The following is an 18,330-nucleotide window of genomic DNA, read 5'->3' on the forward strand; positions in this document are numbered from 1 at the left end:
CTTGATGTGAGATTTTTTTTTTTTGGTTCTTCAATTATAATAAAGTTCTCAGCTTCATTTCCTCCCAAAAATTTATGTCATTTGCTCTGTGTTCAAAAAACAAAGAGAGTTGAAGCCTGCCCTTGAAACAAAAAATAAAGAACTCTCACTTTAGACTTGCAAAATAGCTAAGAGTATGCCCATCTCTACAATGTTATTTTCACCTCCTCGATTGTTGTCTATTGTTGAAAGAACAGCAATCAGAAAATAAGTGTAGAGAGAATGGATAAGGCTAGGAAAACTACAACGTATTATTAGCAAAAATCTTGTTAGGTTTTAAGTCTCGGCCTCAAGTTTTAGATAACATTTTCCTGGCAACAAGGATTTAATCATTCCTGGTTCTTTCTCCTTTCAAATTTATCAAACTATCAACTGTTCCCTGCATAGAATTTACAAATGATGTCAAAAGCAAACAATCCAATACTTAACTATTCCCATTCTATCTATGACACCCACTTGTTTCAAGGTCAAGTTTGCTTACATCTTCCCCACATCTTCTAGCCCAACTTAAAATGAACCACACTTGACTCTTCAAGCAGGTACCATCTTACATTGTTCTTTCCAATAAAATGTATAAACCTGAAGACAGGAAATGTATAATAATTTCTTATATCTTCCATATTAGGCACTTAGGTCATGCCCAATAAATACTTTGAGTCATGGATAAACAGAACTGGAAGTGATCTTAGTGGCCAACCAATCCCTTCTTTTATACCTTGCTTATATAAATTATTCTAGACACTCAAAATTCCATTATTTACTTCTTTTAGAACAGTGGTCCTTAACCTTGGGTTAAGAAAACGTCCAGGAAAAAAGTTTCACATAGAACTGTATATATAATTTCAAGAATTTACAGAATTCTTTGAATCCTACCAATGAAGCCCGCATTTAAGATAATATTACCATCACCCATAAAAATAGGTGTTTATTATAAGACTAGCACTATTCTTTGTGCTTTACATAAAGTAGTACATAGCTAGACCCACATTTCCCAGCCTTCCTTGCAGTTAGAGACCATGTGATGAAGTCCGCTTTAGTGGACTGTGAAAGGAAGCAACAGGAATTTCTGGGCTGGGCCCCTTAAGAGAGATGTGCTTCTTCCATACACTCCATTTCCCACTACCTGCAACCAGGACTTGTCAGCCACCAGCTTGACAACTAAGAAGGACAGTGCTCTGGAGGCTGGAAGAAAAACAAGCTGGAAAGAAACTTGGTTCCTAAATGACTGAGAAGGAAAGCACCCCAACATCTAGAACATCCTCCCTGGACTGGTAGGTGAAAAATAAACAAACGTCCATCTTGTTTTAGCCATTGGTATGGGGAGATCTTTTAATTATAGCAGTTTAATTAATATACATAGATTACCATTTAACCTCTTAGCAACCTTATAAAAAAAGTTATTATTATCCTGATATTACCAGTCAGGAAACTAAGGTAGTGAGAGCTTACAAAGCTTGCGTGATGTCATACTACTAGAAAGCCAGGTTCAAACCAAGCAATCTGGTTTCAGGGTCCATGCACACAAAAAACTTCTGCTAAATAACTCTAATGAAAAAATTTAAGTGTTACACAACCACCACACCATTACCAGCAGTGTATAGTGACTACTGCCAACAGTGATTGTTCCGATTCAAAATGGTACACCAAAAAGTTTACACTCCAGCCCCTAAAACTAAACTCTGCAAGGGGAAATACCATCACCTTATACCAAGCTACTGGTGGGGAATGGGGAAAGGAAACAAGTGTCAATAAGGCTGGGCTGACACAAGCAAAAGAAAAATCTGAAAATCCAGTCTCTTCCCAACTTCTCTTATTTTGTTGTTTAAAAGTTAATATTTACTTTTACCCAATATAGAAGTCTTGGTTTGCCAAATTCTGAACACAGCCAAGAAGAAATGTTGGTGGAAAATATGGTAGATACTAAAGTACTAAGGAATGGAGGAAAAAAAGAAGTGTATAGATAAAACTACATGGAGTTTTGGAGGCTGGGGGCTAGGGAAATTTAGACAAAGGGCCAAGGTTTGAGACTCAGACTGTCAGGATCAAGCAAATGGTTTCCAATTAGAAACCAAGTTAGACACATATACTGATAGCAGAATGCTCTGAAAGAAGAGAAAGAAACCTCAGTTCAAATGTCTGGTACCTCTTATGTTCCAAGCACCACGAACATTGCACAGACCCTACTCTCAAGGAATTTGTCTATCTCGTAAACAAAATCTGCATGAGACGTTTACATACAAAGCGACTCAAGTAACTAACATTTATTTGCTTACTGTGTGCTAGACAGTGTTCTAAACTTATTATATACTATATGTATTAACTAATTTAATCCCATGAGGTTGGTCTATTAATATTCCAGTTGTGTTGATAAGGCAGAGAAGTTAGGTAAGCAGAGCCTTGCGACACATAACCAGTAAATGGACAAATGAGATTGGAAATCCAGGCAAAGATCAGATTTAAAGGGATTTTATGACCTTGCTAAAGTGTTTGAACTTCACCCGATTGGTTGGTAGTTCCCAATTGGGGCTGTTGTATCAAAATATACACACCTACCAGGTTCCTTAGGATGGGGGAAAAGGACATCTTCATTGTGGAGAATAAAAACCACTATAATCCTCTCATACTCAAGGATGGGTGTTTTATAATCTAAGTGTTGGGGTAAACAAACAAAAATAGGGAACCACTGTTTCATTGGTGCCAGGGAGTCACTGGGTTCATGGGCAGACAACTCCAAAAGCAATATTCACAAGGTAGAAAATGCAGCTGTCAGTCCAATCACACTAGTTAGAAAGCACAGTTCTCTTCTATTTAAAGCTCAATCCTAGACAGGTAGGCCCAATATAATTCCCCCCGCCCAGAGACACTGGGGCTTGAACCCTGGACCTGGTATGTGGGAAGCTGGTGCTCAACCACTGAGCCACATCTGCTCCAATACCCTTTTAAACACCTCTGCAAAGTACCCCATCCTAAATTTCTAATTATTCTATCCATGCTACGCGCGCTTATAGTGTAAATAATAGTTTTCTACTACAAACACAAGACATCTCTTGGCAGAATAATTATCACTGTTTTAACACACATTCTGGACAACCCATGCTTCTGCCCCTTACTGCTTTCAAAATAACTATATTTACGATGGTATTTTCTCCTATTTGCATTCCCCACGTTAGGTTTTGAGAAGAAATCCTAAATACCCTTTATCACAATTTACCTGCCCCTTTTTTCTCCTCTGAAACAACTCTCCTGGTGTTCATCGGTACAGAGCTTTACCTATAAGGCAGTAGAAAATGTTCACCTCTCATTTCAGAAATGAGAAGTTAACAACTTGCCTAGGGTAACCTAGCCAATGAAGACAGAACGGTGACCTGAACTCTGGTTCTCTACCACCAAACCTCTGAAAAGAGCTTACCAAAACTAGTGGTAAGCAGGATGCTTTTAGGTGGTCCACAAACATTTTGAATTTTAACAATTAGGCATAAAAGAAAAAATTAGCACACCTAATCCACAGTTTCACAGATATTATTGCTTAGCTGATTTTAAACAGCAAATTTTGTAAATAGTGATATAGATCCAACACAAATACGGAAAACTGACAAGAGATAGGCAAGTTACTCAAGTCTGGGAAACCATGCACCCTACCTCTCTCCCCTTCTCAGCAGTAAATTAAACTAATAGTAGGGGAAGGAGACTTGGCCCAACGGATAGGAAGTCCGCCTACCACATGGGAGGTCCATGGTTCAAACCCCGGGCCTCCTTGACCCATGTGGCGCTGGCCCATGCGCAGTACTGATGCGCGCAAGGAGTGCCCTGCCAAGCAGGGGTGTCCCCCGCGTAGGGGAGCCCCAAGCCCGAGGAGTGCGCCCCATAAGGAGAGCCTCCCAGCGCGAAACAAAGTGCAGCCTGCCCAAGAATGGCACCGCACACAGGGAGAGCTGACACAACAAGATGATGTAACAAAAAGAAACACAGATTCCCGGTGCCGCTGATAAGGATAGAAGCGATCACAGAAGAACACACAGGTCACAGAAGAACACACAGCAAATGGACAGAGAGAGCAGACAATGGGGCGGGGAGGGGGGAGGGATAAGGGGAGATAAAATAATTAATTAATAGTAGGCAGGGCATTAGGCTTTGATCTCTTCCTTTCTAATCCTTATACTTCATTTTTCTTATCATGTTGGATAGAACCTCCAGTACAATGCTGAATAAAGGCCAAGACAAGAGTATCCTTATCTAATTCCAAATTTAGTCTCTTCTAAAGTTTCACCACTAAGAATCCAGTTTTTTAGATTTTTTGTAGTACACTTTTTGAGTTTATGGAAATTCCTTTCTATTGCTAGTTCAGTAAAATTTTTTGAACACTGATCTCTTATCCCACCCTTGTCCATGCTGCCTTCCTCCTCCTTTCTTCCCTTCTCTTAATTGAGGTTCCTTCCTACAGTTTCCAAACCAACGAAGTACTCTATCTGCCACCCAAAGTTATTAAGACCTATAAAAATACCCTGGAGGTTCCATACTTGTCTGCTGTTTCAGTTCCCTGGACCAAAATGTTTCTAAAACTGATACTTGAAAGAAAGAAAATCCTAAGGCAAACACTGTTTTAATCACTTGCAGATCATTTCTTCTCTCCATCTCTCCAACATACCCTTCAAAGTCTTCCTTTAAAATAGAAACTCAAGAAAAAAAGAAAGTTCTAGATTCTAATTAATTTTCCAGGAAACCCAATTCTAATGAGCTTGCCTTGTTAAGTAACAGAGAATCTCAAGGACTTTAAAAGAAGTTTTTAAAGAGACAGCTGGATCCAGATGTTCCTAACTTCTACTCGCTCTCCTCTGCTAAAATGAAAAACTGTAATGAAAAAAATGGAAGGGGGTAGTATTTGTAAGCAATTAAGATAGTTCCAGGTTGCAAAAACTGAAGAAGCAAGAGGGGGGAAGCAACCCTTCGAAGGCCGAGCAAGTTATGAATTCTTTCCCTCGTCAGTGTTTCTTTCAAAACAAAAGGGCAGAGAGCAATCTTTCCCGAGGCAGCAGCACCGAGGGGAGCAGCCAAAATGTTGCATCATACACAACACTCGGCGTTTGAGAAACAAGAAAACCAGATGGTGGTAAAATACCTAAGAAAGGAAAACCCAAGTTGGGAATCTCGGTCTTTTCCGGGCGCCCAGGAGTGCCTGCCTTTTAAAAATGAAAATAAATTTTAAAAATTAAGATTGCATCGAAAATTAAAGTTACAGTTTCACACCAGAGGGGAGTGAACGTTCTTTCAAAAACCGTTCAAAGAAGTTCAGTTTATCCTCTCACGACCGCGGCGCGGCTAGGGCTCCCCGGCCGGGGCCGCTCTGCGAGGGCTGAGGGGTGCGGTCGCGCCCGGGGCCGACGCCAGGAAGGGGGTGGGTGACTGGGCCCGCCCCCGCCCCTGTCCTGGCGGGTGGGGGCCTCTGGGGTCCGAGGCGCGGGAGGAGCTCGCCCCACCGCGCGGGCCCTTTCCGACCCTCCCGGGCGCGGGACCAGAGTCTGGGGTCCGCCGGAGCCCGCGCGGCTGGGGACGGTGAGGGCCGCCCCGTTTCTGTTCGCTTTCCGTGGTCCCGGTTCCCACCCCGGCTCCCTCGACGGGCCCTCGGAGGCGGGAAGGCGCGGGTGGCCCCGAGACAATGGGCCGGGGGCGCCGGGGCAGGAGCTTCCCTCAACTCCGGGGCAGGGCGCCGCGCGGGGGCGCTTCGGGGGCGCCGGGGCTGAGGGCGCCACGCGCCGGGGGACACGTCCCCGCCGCCGGGCGCGGGCGCCGCGGGCTCGGCCGAGCTGGGCGGGGGGCGAGCGCTCACCTTGACGAAGAGCTCGATGGTGGGCTCTTTGTCCTCCTCCTTCAGCCCGTTCAGTGGCATCGACAACGCCATGGCCGGCTCGGCTGGGCTCCGCGGACGGCTGCAGCTGCTGCTCCGGGGCGTCTCTGGCTGCCGGCTCCCGCCGCGCTGCGCTTCCCTCGAGAGTCCCGGCGTCGAGCTCACCGCGGCCTCAGCTCGGCAGCACCGCCCCACGCCCCGCGCGCGACTCGGAGGCGGCTGCAGCCCGAGCGGCTTCAAACCTCTGGGCGGGCCGCGTCGGGGCGGGCCTCGGGCTGGGGGCGGGGCCTGGCCTGGGGAGAAGCGGGGCCGCAGGAGCTCGGGGCGTGGCCTGGGCGGGGGCGTGGTCTGGGCGGGAGCGGGACGCCGGGCCACGCCTCCTCGGAGCTGGAGGGAAATTCCCCAGGGGCACCGGGCCTGACACCGCCTCCCGCCGCAGCGGCGGCGCGTCCTCCGCAGCTGCGGCTGGGGCGGTGCCAAGTGACCTCATGCCTCTGGTCGGCCTGGGGAGGCGAGGAGACACCTCCCGCCTCTTAGCCCGCGGCAGGCCGGTCGCCCTCCCCCGCAGCGGCCACCGCCCCAACTCCCTCTGTGAGGAGGAGCTTCCTTTTCCCTGACAACTTTCCAGAAAGTTTATTTTTATCCACTCAGAGGCATCTTTTTCTTCATCCTCTGACTTAGTTTCCCTTTGATTCTCTTAGAAGCCAGAATATTAAATACTCATGAGGCCCTACTGTGTTCCACACGGACTGGATTGTCCCCTCCCAGAGCTCGGTGCCTGAGGCCACTAGGGACGCCCCCGCTGTCCCGGACCCATTTCTTCCCCCATTCATCTGGCAAACTTGAGCGTGCGTCGTAATCACCTGTGTGCAACACCGAGCCCTGCGTCATTAGATTCTCAGGGAAAGGGAGGAATTCACATTTAACAAGCACCAGGACAATTTTGATGCAGGTCCTCAAACCAGAGAAACCACACTCGACTTGAAACCCCAAAGAAGCAGGGCCTAGGATCCATTCAACCAGGCTCGTGAGAGGCACTCGGTCCAGGTTGGTGACTGCCGAATGTCTAGGGCACATGTCACCTTCTCTGGAAACAGTTACTTGTTCCCTCTTCTGAATTTCTGTGATGCTTGACTCATAGCTACTCCTCCCCACTTCCCGAGGTTAGGATGAATGATGAGTTCCCAGGGAGCCAAGCCTGGAAGAATTATTTCATATCCTTAGCGGACAGCACTGCCCAGAATGTCTGAACAAATTGAATGTACCTGCAACTCCTCCCAGTTATGCAAGTTGGTCACATTTTCTTACAGGAACTCTCTATAGAGACCTTGTACCTCAGAGATAAGGAGCTCATGCTCTAGATTCAGACTGCTTAAATTCGAATTCTGGCACCCCACCATCTACAGGTGGGCGGGGTTAATTACTGTCACTTGCCTGTAACAGTCAATGAGGGCTATCACTTCCATTGTCCCTGTTCAACCCTGCAGGCCAGGATGGGTCACATTCAAATGAAAAGAAATAAAGACTGGGAGGCTGCTCCTTAGATAGGGTCTTGAACCTAGACCAAGTCAAAACAAACTGAACTGACCAGCTGGACTCTTGAACTGAACCGAGTGTTAATTTTTCACCGAATCATGCACTGTATCAAAGTCCCCTCTAACCTCCCTATTCTGTTTTAAATGAAAAGGAATTAAGATGGAGAACCAGTTCAAAGCAGGTCCAAGCCGGAGACTTCGGTGAAACCACAAAAAGGCCTCAGACTGGCCCTGAGGCAAAAGAACACTTCAGGGGGTCCCTGTTTTCTGGGGTGTGCCTCAAATTCAGTTTGAATCCGCATATATTCCCTGCTGTGGTGAGTGTCTGTTGCAGGCCTCACGCAGGCCTCACAGCCCCAGGATAGGGAGATGGCCTGGGCCTGGAAGGAGGAAGAGACCAGGGTTGGTAAGGCCCCACTGCCTGAAGAGATCTCTGAGGTGGGAGAGAGCAGATGGCATTCCCCTCCTAGAGCCCTGGGGCTATGAAATGATCTCCAGGACCCCCCTGCCCACCAGGAAGCCCCCTGGTAAGGTTCAGACCCAGAATCTGTCCTTGGAAACCTGGTCACCGAGGGTTTCCCCAAAATTTCCATCCCTAGATGGCTCACCTGAATGGGCAGAGCTGGTCTCATTCAATCTCCTTGAAGGCTTATTTTCACAAACACAAGCAATTCTTTAAGATGGGTGGGGATGTGCTCCCCGCTCACACTCACCTCATAATAGGTGCTCAATTTATCTTTGGTGATGCTAGGCAACCTAGCTATGGAAAATCCAAGATCATCTTTGAATTTCAAATATGTCTCCAAAAATGTGAATTAGGTCCTAACCAAATCCTGCTAATTGTGACTTAACCATAATTTTGGCTAAAGTTGAATTTGAATGCAGTATCCACAGAAGCACCAACATTTCCAGCTTCCACATAGATCTGGGCTCCCCTGGAGGAAGCAAGTCACTCAACAAATACAGGAGTTAGAGGTACACTTCAGTTCTGCTTTTCTAGGCTCTAGGAACAGAGTTTCAATGTACCAGTTAGAGGACTGAGATGTTGCAGATTCATGACTCTGATGTGCTCTGGCCTCAAGCCCCAGAAAGATGAAACTTTCTTTGTTGGGCCGAGGACCACCAAGATACCATTTGTAACAACGGCACATTTGAAAAAAACTGAGCTGCGAGAGGTTAAACAGTTTGCCTAGGGTCACACAGCTGGTAAGTGGAAGAGCCTATAATGAAACCCAGATCTCTTTATCCTCATTGCCCATGCCCTCGCCAGCCATCTGTTCATAAGCTTGCTTCAAAGCCTTCTTGTGAGCCTTAAAAAAGATGATACATAATATAAAGTTTTTGACACAGTGTAGGCACTCAAAAAATATTACCTCCTGCTTCTTCTGCATATCCTTCCTCAACTCCATCTCTCCTTTGCCTCAGGGTCCTATTAATTCAAATGATTATGCACAACAGATCTGGGTTCAAATCCCTACTCTGTTACTTACAAGCTTAGGAAAATTGAGCCTCAGTTTCTGCTTCTGTCAAGGGAGGGAATGATGTATACACCAGAGGCTTGTGTTGAGGCAGTGAGGAAGGAGAAAGTTTACACAAGTGTAAGGGATCATTATTAGCTTCAAAAATAATTTATTAACGAAGGACCCATGGGCACAGACTCTACTGGGTTGGCTGGCTTCCACATTAATTTCAAAGAAAGACAACTGAAAACTGTAACCAACAATAAGAAAATTCACAGAAATGGCTGGATATAAAGCTAATATTTTTTTAAAAATCAGTGTCTTGCTATGTACAAGCCCTACTGATTAGAATATTATAATGAAAGAAAAGATCCATTTATTAAAAGCAACCAAAAATATATAGGAAAGCATCTTAATAATATATCCAAGCTCATTTGAAGAAAAAAAAAAGTTTAGTGCTTTTGAGAATTTTTTTTCCTACAAAAAACTTTGAAAAATGCTTGAATACATGGAGAGTCATAATTTATTCTTGGATAGGGAGACTCCAAATGATTATGATACTAGGTGTTCCTATATTAATAAAAATGTGTATTTTACATTTTTTATGTACCTGTATATCACATTTGCATACTTTTATATCATATTTCCATAACTGTATATCACATATGCATTTCTCTCTGGAAGGATATGTTAGAAATTGGTAACAGTCATTTGCCTCCAGAGACAGAAACTGGGTTGCTGGGGTGAGAGGTATAAATCTATTTACTATATATTGTTTCATTTTGTACCTTCAAAATTTTGTCCTTTATGCATGTATTACTGTCCAAAAAATTTATTTAAAAAAGAAAAAACTGTCGAGAGAAACTTCTGAGTAGAATGAAGGGTGAGGTCATAGATAGCTGCCTTTCCATTTGTGCCTGAGGGAGATATGTGACCTCTGGCTGAGTCCACAAATACCTTGCCCCCACCCGCATCTTGGTTCCTTCCCTGTGACACAATGGGTGGAAGCTGAAATAAGAAGAGACAGTGTCTCCTCACTTTGCATCTGACTCCATTCCATTGCATCAGCTGCCTCCCTGTGAGAGACTGGCCTTGTCCTGGGCATCCTGGGGGTAAAGACGGTGTCCCAGCCTATACACGCACACACGCGCGCGCACACACACACCCCTTGTATTAAAACCACTTGTGGGGAGTGGATGTAGCTCAAGTGGTTGAGTGCCTGTTTCCTATGTATGAGGTCCTGGGTGCTATATCAGTACCTCCTAAAAAAAAAAAACAAAAGAACAACCACTTGGGGGAAAGCAGATGTAGCTCACATGACTGAGCACTAGCGTCCCATGAATGAGGTCCTGGGTTCAATCCCCAGTACCTCCTAAAAAGAAAAACAACAACAAACATCGCTTGGTAGCAATGCAGATCTCTTCCCTTGAGAGCAGAAACCCTACCCTCAGTCCATTTGCCCTGCTTGCCTGGAGACTGTCTCGTCTTGGGGAAGTTACAGGTTTCACTTTGTCACTTGGAAGCTGCTCCAGCCAGGAAGGGAACCCACGTTGACTTGGAGCCAGGGCCTTAATTGGATTGGATTCCATGGAGGCCATTAGCCTCTTGCTGCAGCTTCCTCCCCACACCAACCCCCACCTGCACACACCCAGCCAAGATCTGGGATGGCTTATCACCCAAATAAGGTGTTGTATTAAGTTTCCAATTATTATTATTCTTCCTTCCATTTGAACAGCTTGTTACTCTTTCCAGAGAGTAGAAGTACAGTGAGTATTGTGAGTGGTCTCATTTGATGTATTTACTCTGTTATAGATTATCGATATTGACCAGACTCAGACTGAATATAGTTCCAATTGAGAGCTTTATTAGCCACGCGGCGACTGTCTCAGCCTACGCAGAGGAGAGAGCAGCCCCGAGTCTCAGGGAAGAGGTGTTTTTATAGCCTTTTAGGAGAGGGAGGGGGTTTACGAGCAAGCAAGCAGGCACAGAAGCGGAACACTGTGGTTAGCTGAAGATAGCATATCTATTTTTTTTCTAAAAGCCCCATGTTATTTATTGGCACTTTTCTTGTGGGCAGTTCTAAGTTATTTATTGGCACTCTCCTTGGAGGCTGCCTTAAGTCATTTATCTATCTGAAGACGCCTGCAATTCCCACCTCCCAATGTAGTTTTATTCCTATTTTCCCAATGTGGCCTTACCCTTACAACTCATGCCACAAAGTTTTGTTGAGGGCCTACTATGTACCAGGCACTGTTCCAGACCCAGGACAGATAGGGCATCAGTTTTCACAAAGCTTACATTCTATTTGGGAAGACAGGCAATAAACACTCAGATAAAATGCTTCTATCAGGAGGGACAGGAACAATAAAGAATAAAGCAGAGTAAGGGAATGGAGATGCTGGGACAGGGGAGTAGGAGAGGTCTCTCTGATTAGATGAGCAAAGACATGGAGGGAAGTGAAGACAATGTCTGGGTAAACTGTTCCCAAGGCAGCGAGAACAGCAAGTGCAAAGGCCTAGAGGCAGGAATTCGCTTGGTATATTAGAAGAACAGGAAGCTCCAGTTTTGGTGACAGGCTTGCCCTTACCTTCCTGCAGCCAGTTCCAGGGGCTCTTGTCCTCTACTCTGCCTCGTGAACACTGAAGAGTAGAAAAACTCTGTTAGCTGGATGACAGGAATCACCCATCCCTAAAACAAAAAGATGACATTTACAAGGATCTCCGTGGCTATCCTATCCATAAAAGAAAAAAGAAAAAAGAAAAAAAATTTTTTTTAATATTTAAAACTATCACTTGTTAGAAGAGAAACTTCTATCCATTGGCCTCATACATTCTACACTGAGCTTCCATATTTGAAAAACTATAGCTCAGGGAAGATATGTAACTTGCTCAAGATCACACAGCTAGGAGATTAAACACTGTGAAGAGAGGGTCCATGTCTATCTTTTTCATTCTTGTGCAGCCAGCATGCAGCACAGGGTCTGACCCAGAGTTGGTGTTCCAAACACATTAACTAGGAAGCGGATGTGACTCAAGCAATTGGGCAACTGCCTCCTGCATGGGAGGTCCCAGGTTTAATTCCCAGTGCCTCATAAAGAAGACAAGCAGATGCCGCAGCCAGCAGACGCTGCAACCACTGCAATGAGCAGACACTGCACCGAGCATACTCCGCGATGAGCAGACAATGCAACTAGCTGACAACACAACCAGCAGGGAGCAGAAGTGGCTCAAGCAGTTGGGCACTCGCCTCCCACATGGGAGGTCCCAGGTTCGGTTCCCAGTGCCTCCTAAAGAAGATGAACAGACAATGAACAGACAGACAAGGGATCCATTTGGGGGGCAGGGGGGAGGAATTAAAAAAAACATTAAAAAGCATTGACTAAATGATTGAAAATCTATATCCAAAGCCTGTTCTGATTCTAATATACTACCTTGCTTCCCTGTCAAAATATGGTCTGTCCAGTCAATAGAATAATCTGTAGCTGTTAAACATGATAGTTTGCTTAAGTAAAACTTAGTACATCTACATAATGGAATAATACACAGCCATTTAAAAGGATACGGTTACTGATAATGGAGCTGCTGTGGGAGTACGTGCTGGTGCCAAGATGATGACATTCTATGCCTCATGACCTCAGCTCAGTGTCACCCACTGTTCCCTTGGCCCCATCCCCATCCCACCTCATCCCCAACTTCCAAGCCAAGCCTAACAGAGCAGCCTGGAGGCTCAGAAATAATAATAATGATAATCATTGTCATCATCATTATACTATATACTATTAGATCTGTATGAGAACTTACAATATGCCTGATTGAGTGCACTGCACAGACAATCACATTTAATACCTCTAAAACTCCTGTGACTTGCCCACATTTTATAGAGGAAGAAACTGAGGGTCAGAGGGATTACATCACTTCTCCAAATCAAACAGCTAAGTGGCAGAGCTAGGATTTGAACCCAAGTCTAGTGCACTTTACTGTGCTGTCCTGCCCCCCACCCCAAACACTGCCCATTGCTTGTAGGTACCCATTCTGTAACAAGTAATCCATGTCTAGGAATCCCCTCCCCAATGTCTGCTCTGCTCTCAGTCCTTTGACCTAAGACTATAGACATGACTTTAAACATAGAGACATAGCTCTTATCATAGAGGGTCCCAGCAGAGTTAGTGGCCCTGACGCATATGGGGTACTGCCTGAAGAAGCAGGGACAGCCAGCTGTTGCTCCAGGAGAATCCCAGAGGTGGTTCACTTCCCAGCTTCTTCCTTGCAACATCAGAGCAAACATCCACAATACTTCCTAGTCATAAAGTTTGGTTTGAATGAAGATATTTCTTCTCCATCCTTGGAAGTACACAGTCCATTTATTTGATACTTTGAGCCCCGAACAATCAGTCCTTTAGATCACAGTTAGGTAGCTGAGGGGGCGTTAAAGTATTTGAAATTCAAGCAGGCAAATATATTTTTTCAAAGCTGGGAAGTGTCCTTCACGCTTGAAAAGAATAAATGAGCTCCTCGGCTCTGAGCCGCGAGGAGCACTGGCAAGTGCAGGGTCTGATGTTTTCCCATCTGCATCCCACGCCCTGGCATTCCGCCTGGCTCATATGCTGGTGGCTTGGCTGATACTCGGGGGGTCTGGCTTGGTTTGTTTGTTTCCCTATGAAACAGTCACTGATCTCTTTGCGTGGAGCTACATGTCCTACTGCAACGTCTGTTTCTGGACCAGGACCACCAGACCCAGTGGAGGACACTGGGTGATGCCGCACTGTGCCTGCTGCATCTGAAAGTGCGCTAGGGACAGGAGGAAGACAGCTGGTCCCCTCCAGGTGGGCTGGGCACAGACATGGCCAGGGTCCTGAGGTTTGAGCCCAAAGCTTGCTTTCTTTTCCCATCTGATTGGCCTCAAATTTGGGGTGAGGCTCAGAAAGAAGTCATTTCTTCCCCTTCACCTGCACATGCCCTTCAGGTGCGGACTCCGTCCTAGCAGCTCAAGGATTCAAGTCCCTGGATCCACCCTGCAGGGCTCCTGACAGGGTGAGTGTGTTCAGACCCACAGCCACTCTGTTATCAGTGGCCACTCATAGTATAATGTCCTCCCAACCCCTACAGGGGGTGAGAGTGAGGAAAACAAAAGAGTTGAAAGGGGAACCAGCATCTCTTTCTGCTAACCAGAAATAAGCACTGTAAGAATCAGCCGGAACAGGACATTTGCATGTTCTTGCAGTGCCTCCCCACAGGTTGCATATTCCTGGCAGAGGGGAAAACTATAACTTATACAGCAGAAAAAGCAGAGCACCCATTGACTGTGAGACCAAAATTCACATCATCATTGTGAAGGGCTTCTGGAAGTGATACCCTGAGAAGCACACAATATCTTGTAATGTTCCAGCTAGGAATGTCTGACTTGCATCTAATCATGAGGACACATCACACACACCCAAAGAAAGCATTGTTCTATAAAATAAATGTTTGTATTCTTTAAAATTTTAACGTCATGAAAGGCAAAGAAAGACAGATTTACTTTTCTAGATTAAAGGAAAGCAAAGAGACCTGGAAACGAAATGCAGTACAAGCTCTTGAGCTGGATCCTGAATTGGAGGGAAAAGAATGCTATAAAGATGGGAGGGGATGTGGCTCAAGCAGCTGAGTGCCTGCTTCCCACTTGGGAGTTCCCAAGTTCAATCCCTGGCTCTGGCACCTCAAAAAAAAAAAAAAAACTATAAAGAACATTATTGGGGAAAGCAGATTGGCTCAACTGTTAGAGCATCCTCCTACCACATAGGAGGTCCAGAGTTCGAACCCAGGGCCTCCTGGCCCGTGTGATGAGCTGGCCCACGTGCAGTGCTGATGCATGCAAGGAGTGCCGTGCCATGCAGGGGTGTCCCCCGTGTAGGGGAGCCCCATGCGCAAGGAGTGTGTCCCTCAAGGAGAGCTGCCCCACATGAAAAAAAAAAAGCACAGCCTGCCCAGGAGTGGCACCACGCACACGGAGAGCTGACGCAGCAAGATGACACAACAAAAAGAGACACAGATTCCCAGTGCCGCTGACAAGAATGCAGGCGGACACAGAAGAACACTCAGCAAATGGACGAAGAGAGCAGACAATGGGGGAAAGGAGAGAGAAATTTTAAAAAATAATAATTTTTAAAAAAAAGAACATTATTGGGTCAATTGACAAAATTGGAATACTGATGGTAGCTTAGAGAAAAGCATTATACACTGTTAAATTTCCTAATTTGGTAGTCATGCTTTGGTTATGTAAGAGGATATCCTTGTTCTTAGGAAACACAAACTAACTGTTAAGGGATAAAGGGACATAATGTCTGCAGTCTACTTTCAAATGGTTCAGAAAAATTTAACCAGGAGCAGATGTGGCTGAAGCAGTTGAATGCCTGCCTTCCACACAGGAGTTCCTGGGTTCAGTTCCCAGTGCCTCCTAAAGAAGATAAACAAACAATGAGCAGACATTGAGGAAAAACAATAAGCAGACAACAAGAAAAAACGAGCAAGCCAATGAGAAGACAATGCACAAAAACAAATGAGCAGGGAGCAGATGTGGCTCAAGCAGTTGAGCACCTGCCTCCCACAGGGGAGGTCCCAGGTTCAGTTCTCTGAGTCTCCTAAAGACAAAAAAAAATTAGTTGTATGTATGAGTATATCTACATACATATAATATAATGTGTGTATAATATTATGGACAGAAAGGTAAAATAAATGTGGCAAAATGCAAGAAATTGGTGAATCTATGTAAAGTATTTTAGAGGTGTTTGTATTACTCTTGCAACTTTTTTTTTTAATTCCTCCCCTTCTTGCAGCTTGCTTGCTGTCTGCTCTCTGTGTCCAGTTGCTGTGCACTCTTCTGTGTTTTTCCTTGTCCCCCTTTTGGTTGGGTCACCTTGCTGAGTCGGCTCTCCGAGGCACTTGTGCGCCAGGCGGCACTCCCCGGCACTTGCCGGATGAGCCTGCCTTCACAAGGAGGCCCCGGGACGAGAACCCAGGGCCTCCCATATGGTAGACGGGAGCCCAACTGATTGAGCCACAGCTGCTTCCCTATTCTTGCAACTTTCATGTTAAATTGAATAACAAAATAAAACCCTGTGGAGGTTCAGAGAGGAAAAAGCTGGATCCCCAAAATCCAGGGACTTTTTTCCCTCATGTTTGAGTGACTAAGGCAGCAGCACCTCTCCATAATTTCTCCATTTTTAAGGACTTTCTGTGGGCTGGTTGGTTTCCCTTTTGCTAATAGCAAGGGAGATGATCCAGCCCTCTCAGATCATGCTCACTGGGGCCCGGTGTCAGCTAGATGGGGCTAGGAAACAGGGTGTGAACCCATGTCTTGCCAAAGTGAAAACATCAAGGGATTCTGAGCCTCTGGGACCAACATTGCCAAGTGGAGGAGAAAGAAGCACTGTTACGCCCTTTCCAAAAAGTCTCCAAGGATTCCTTCCTCGTCAGAGACTTTGTCCCACCGCCCACAGTTGTGTCCTTAGAACATTTCCTTAGCTTGCCGCTCGTCGGGGAGGAGGGCGGCAGAGGGGGCTTGGAAACCACGTGTCACGAAGCCCCATTAAGTTTGTGGTATTCATGACTGATCTATTTCAAGAAGCCACATGTGCAGTGGTTAAGGACCCCAACTCTAAATTTAGACTGCTTGGGGCGGGCGCTTCTAGCAAGTAACCTTGAGCAAGTTCTTCCTGTCCATGAGCCTCAGTTTTCTCCTCGTTCAGTGTGGAGAACACACAACCTACAGTGTCATGGAGGCAACTCACTGGGGTACTTCATGTAAAGAGCTGGCACATGCTGAACATTGAACAGATGTCCGTTCTTGTTATTAACAACCACAGGCCCTGCCTCCTAGAGTTTGCAGGCTGGCAAAGAAAACCACAAATTTAAGGTGTAATATTGACAAAGCCCGATAACTGCTGGGTTGTGGGAAGGACGGGGTGCTCTGAAAGCACACAGTGGGGACATGTATCTTAGTCTGGGGAGGAGGTGAGTCAAGGATGGCTTTTCAGAGGCCAGGGGGGTTAACCCAGATAGAAACTGAGCACCCATGATGTGCTGGCATCGAGGCAGCTCTGTGAACACCACAGTGCACAAAACAGAGTCCCTGCCTGACAGAACTTATGTTCTAGTGGGCAGACAAGCCGTATCGCAATCAGACCAATAAGTATATATGGGACCAGGAGGTGATTAATGCTATGATGAAAAAATAAAGCAGGGCAAGGCGATAGTTTACCCACCTGTGAAATGAGGATACCTCATTCTAAGTACCTAACTCAACCCTTGTTTAAAAGGGTAATGCAAAGAGAGTATTTAGTACACTGTCTGACATGGAGTAAGCACCCATCCAATGCTTCACAAGTCCTCAAGACGTGTTTATGGATGTTAATGGATTGTTTCCTTTCATTTATTTAATGACTATTTTTTGAAAACCTAAGATGTACCAGGCCCGAAGTGAAATGCTGTGAACCTCGAGATGATATTCAGCTGCAGCACTGAAGAAGCTCATAACAGTCTAGGAGTGGGAGACAGATAAACAAGCACTTTTGAATAGGGTGTGATAAAGACCTACAGCTATTGAGTGTTTACTATACACCAGGCACTGCTTTGAGCACTTATCTGTATTAAGTCATGCAATCTTTACAACTATGAGCTAAGCACTCTTTTTACAGAGGAGAAAACTAAGACAAGGAGAGGTTAGATAATAGCCCAGATGTAAAAGTGGCACAACTAGAATTCTGCTCTAGAGAAGTCCAGGGTGTTATGGGAGTTCAGAAGAGGGCCCCAGACAGGACTGAACCAGGAGGGCTTCCTGGAGGAGGCCTGAGATAAAGTTTGAATGAGGTGTAGAGGGGCAGAGGGGCAGAGGGGCTGTTGTGGCAGAGGGAACAGCTTGTGCAAAAGCCTGGAGGTGAGGGATAGAAGGCCACTGTCTGTACCCTGTCATCAGTCTGAGAACAGGGCAGAGGAGAGGATGAGGCTGGACAGGCGTGCAGGGACCAGTCAAGGAGGGCTTGCCGTGCCTATGAGATGTGGCCTTTCTCCTCTCTGCAGCCACGCAGCAAGGAGCCAGTGAAGAGGCCCTGCCTGGCTCCACCGGGGCCTCCAGGTTGAGTGGGAGGGGGCGCTTAAAAGACTTCATTAATGTGAGCATGGGGAGATGCGAGTGGGGGAGGCAGAAGGGCACCTCTGCAGCTTTCTCCCAGGCACCCACTCCTGCAGGAACAGCCACTTGGCCGGGAGACTGGAAGACAACTCAGGACAAGTAAGCCTTGGCGCAGCCTTCCGGGGCCTTCCAATTGGACCCAGTATCCCTTCAAGGAGCCAGAAAATGTGAAAAGGAGAGGGTGAACTCAGAGGTGGATTCCCGGGGATTTGGGGCTTGGATCTGTTCATTCTTATCAACTTAAAATATATATATCCTTTTTGAGAGGTTCGGCAAGCATATGATAAAA

General features: G+C 46.0%; 1 protein-coding gene across 1 annotated transcript in view; it reads right to left on the reverse strand.

Annotated features, from left to right (window-relative positions):
• Positions 1 to 6,136, reverse strand: part of CLIC4 (chloride intracellular channel 4) — a 73,711-nt gene extending 67,575 nt beyond the window's left edge. The window contains exon 1 of the mRNA XM_058304085.2: positions 5,864 to 6,136. Coding sequence (XP_058160068.1) covers positions 5,864 to 5,935 — 72 coding nt within the window. The 5' untranslated portion in view covers positions 5,936 to 6,136. The remainder of the gene's footprint in view (positions 1 to 5,863) is intronic.
• Positions 6,137 to 18,330: the final 12,194 nt, after the last annotated feature.

The sequence above is a fragment of the Dasypus novemcinctus genome, chromosome 9 (genome assembly GCF_030445035.2).
Source record: "Dasypus novemcinctus isolate mDasNov1 chromosome 9, mDasNov1.1.hap2, whole genome shotgun sequence".
Classification (NCBI taxonomy): domain Eukaryota; kingdom Metazoa; phylum Chordata; class Mammalia; order Cingulata; family Dasypodidae; genus Dasypus; species Dasypus novemcinctus.